The sequence below is a fragment of the Eimeria mitis genome, genomic scaffold (assembly GCF_000499745.2).
Source record: "Eimeria mitis Houghton genomic scaffold, Emh_scaff1177, whole genome shotgun sequence".
In the NCBI taxonomy this organism is placed as follows: domain Eukaryota; phylum Apicomplexa; class Conoidasida; order Eucoccidiorida; family Eimeriidae; genus Eimeria; species Eimeria mitis.
This window is the reverse complement of record NW_013568038.1, coordinates 9377-10905: the sequence shown is the minus strand read 5'-3', so window position 1 is coordinate 10905 and position 1529 is coordinate 9377. Positions and strand designations below refer to the sequence as shown.

The following is a 1529-nucleotide window of genomic DNA, read 5'->3' as shown; positions in this document are numbered from 1 at the left end:
CCAGATGCTTGCAGTGTTACCTTTGTTGCAAACTCCTCTTCGCAGGATATCTCTGCAGAAGAGTTGAAGCGGCAAGTGTAACTTTCATTGCATTGCTTCGGTCTGTGGCTGATAAGGAGACAGGATATTGCCGTGTCTCTGCAACTGCAGGAATCGATGGCATCTGCTTTTTCTGAGATCAACACTGCTCGCAAGGGTATCGACGTCAACGAGTTAATAGAAGGTAAAGAAAGTGAAACGAGGAAAATACCCCCGCGAAAGAAAAAGATTCACAAAGTAAAAAAGTATCAGACTGGGCTTATATGCCCGTTTGCTATGTCTTGATACCAGTAAGTTCATCACCCCTCTCGCAATGTTCTCCATAGGAACTACGTATGCGGCGTTTGCATAAGAACATCAGCCCCTCGTTGTCTTGCTGTCCTCATGCTGCTGCTTCTTTCTAAGAACATCAGCCCCTCGTTGTCTTGGTGTCCTCAGAAAGAAACAGCAGACAAGAGCTCCGAGTTAGATGCTGGAAAAAAAAAAAATTTGTGAGAGGCACATACGCGTTGAATGTTGTCGACGCCGCTAGTCTTAGTTGTACTGATGTAATACAAAAAAAGGAAGGATGCGTACAACAACTTCAATAGATTGCCTTCACCGAACACGGGTAGCGAGGAGTTGTATACCAATCGGAATAACATATCTTTCGTGGCCATGTACAACACTTCTGACGATGCTACCGCCGACTGCTGAGTCATCACCTGTACTAGGAAGATCACCACCACTCCATAGGGGGTGTTGTATCGGAGGTGGATAAGGAAGAGGAAGAAGAAACCCCCAGAACTGAAGAAACAAAGGAAAGCATCCTGCTTTGATTTGCATAACTATGCTTTATGTTCCTCCGGCTAACAGTGAAAACCATCCTTTCACGAAAGCTTTCTTATGTCAGCATCTCTGCCCTGTTCCTTATGCGGCCTCTACACAGCTGCAGCTCTTTGCTTTGTTGGTGTGCGTTGTGCAGAGAGGNGCTTTGTTGGTGTGCGTTGTGCAGAGAGGAGCAGTGGAAACAGATCGTCACCGCCCTCGAAGGATCCGCCGCGGCCGCCTTGCCCAGTTTGCTCGGCCTTGCCGCAGCATTCCTTGCCGTTGCAGCAGCGCTGTGAGAGAGCGATGCTATGGGGAGGTTACTGAGGGTCAATGAACGGCTTGGCAGTTATGTACAGTGAGCATACATCGGCGAGAAGCTTGGGTATGAGTGAATGTGTGTTTAGTTTTCTTTGCTTTAGGAATTGCAGCAACACGTGCTGCAACTCGTGATAGAACCTGATGCTTCTCCTCTACCCTAGGCCGCTCCGCAGCTGTGCCTATCAAACCCAGACCTGACGGGGAGGGCAGCTGCTCCCGAGCAATCGTTCTATCCTAGGTGTTTTGACTCTATGCTGCATAGGTAACGTCTGTTGAAGAACTGAGGAATGATGTTGCAGCATCAGCTGCGATGAAAATCTTCGTTAGCTCGCTTACCTTACGTTCGAGGCCCGCACTGCTCT

At 48.4% G+C, this 1529-nt stretch overlaps 1 protein-coding gene across 1 annotated transcript in view; it reads left to right on the top strand.

Moving 5' to 3' along the window:
- Positions 1–1145, top strand: part of EMH_0031150 (SAG family member) — a gene marked incomplete at both ends in the record, with an annotated part of 1370 nt that extends 225 nt beyond the window's left edge. Inside the window, 3 exons of the mRNA XM_013494492.1 lie at positions 151–276; positions 478–530; positions 1034–1145. Coding sequence (XP_013349946.1) covers positions 151–276; positions 478–530; positions 1034–1145 — 291 coding nt within the window. The remainder of the gene's footprint in view (positions 1–150; positions 277–477; positions 531–1033) is intronic.
- Between the last annotated feature and the right edge of the window lie 384 nt (positions 1146–1529).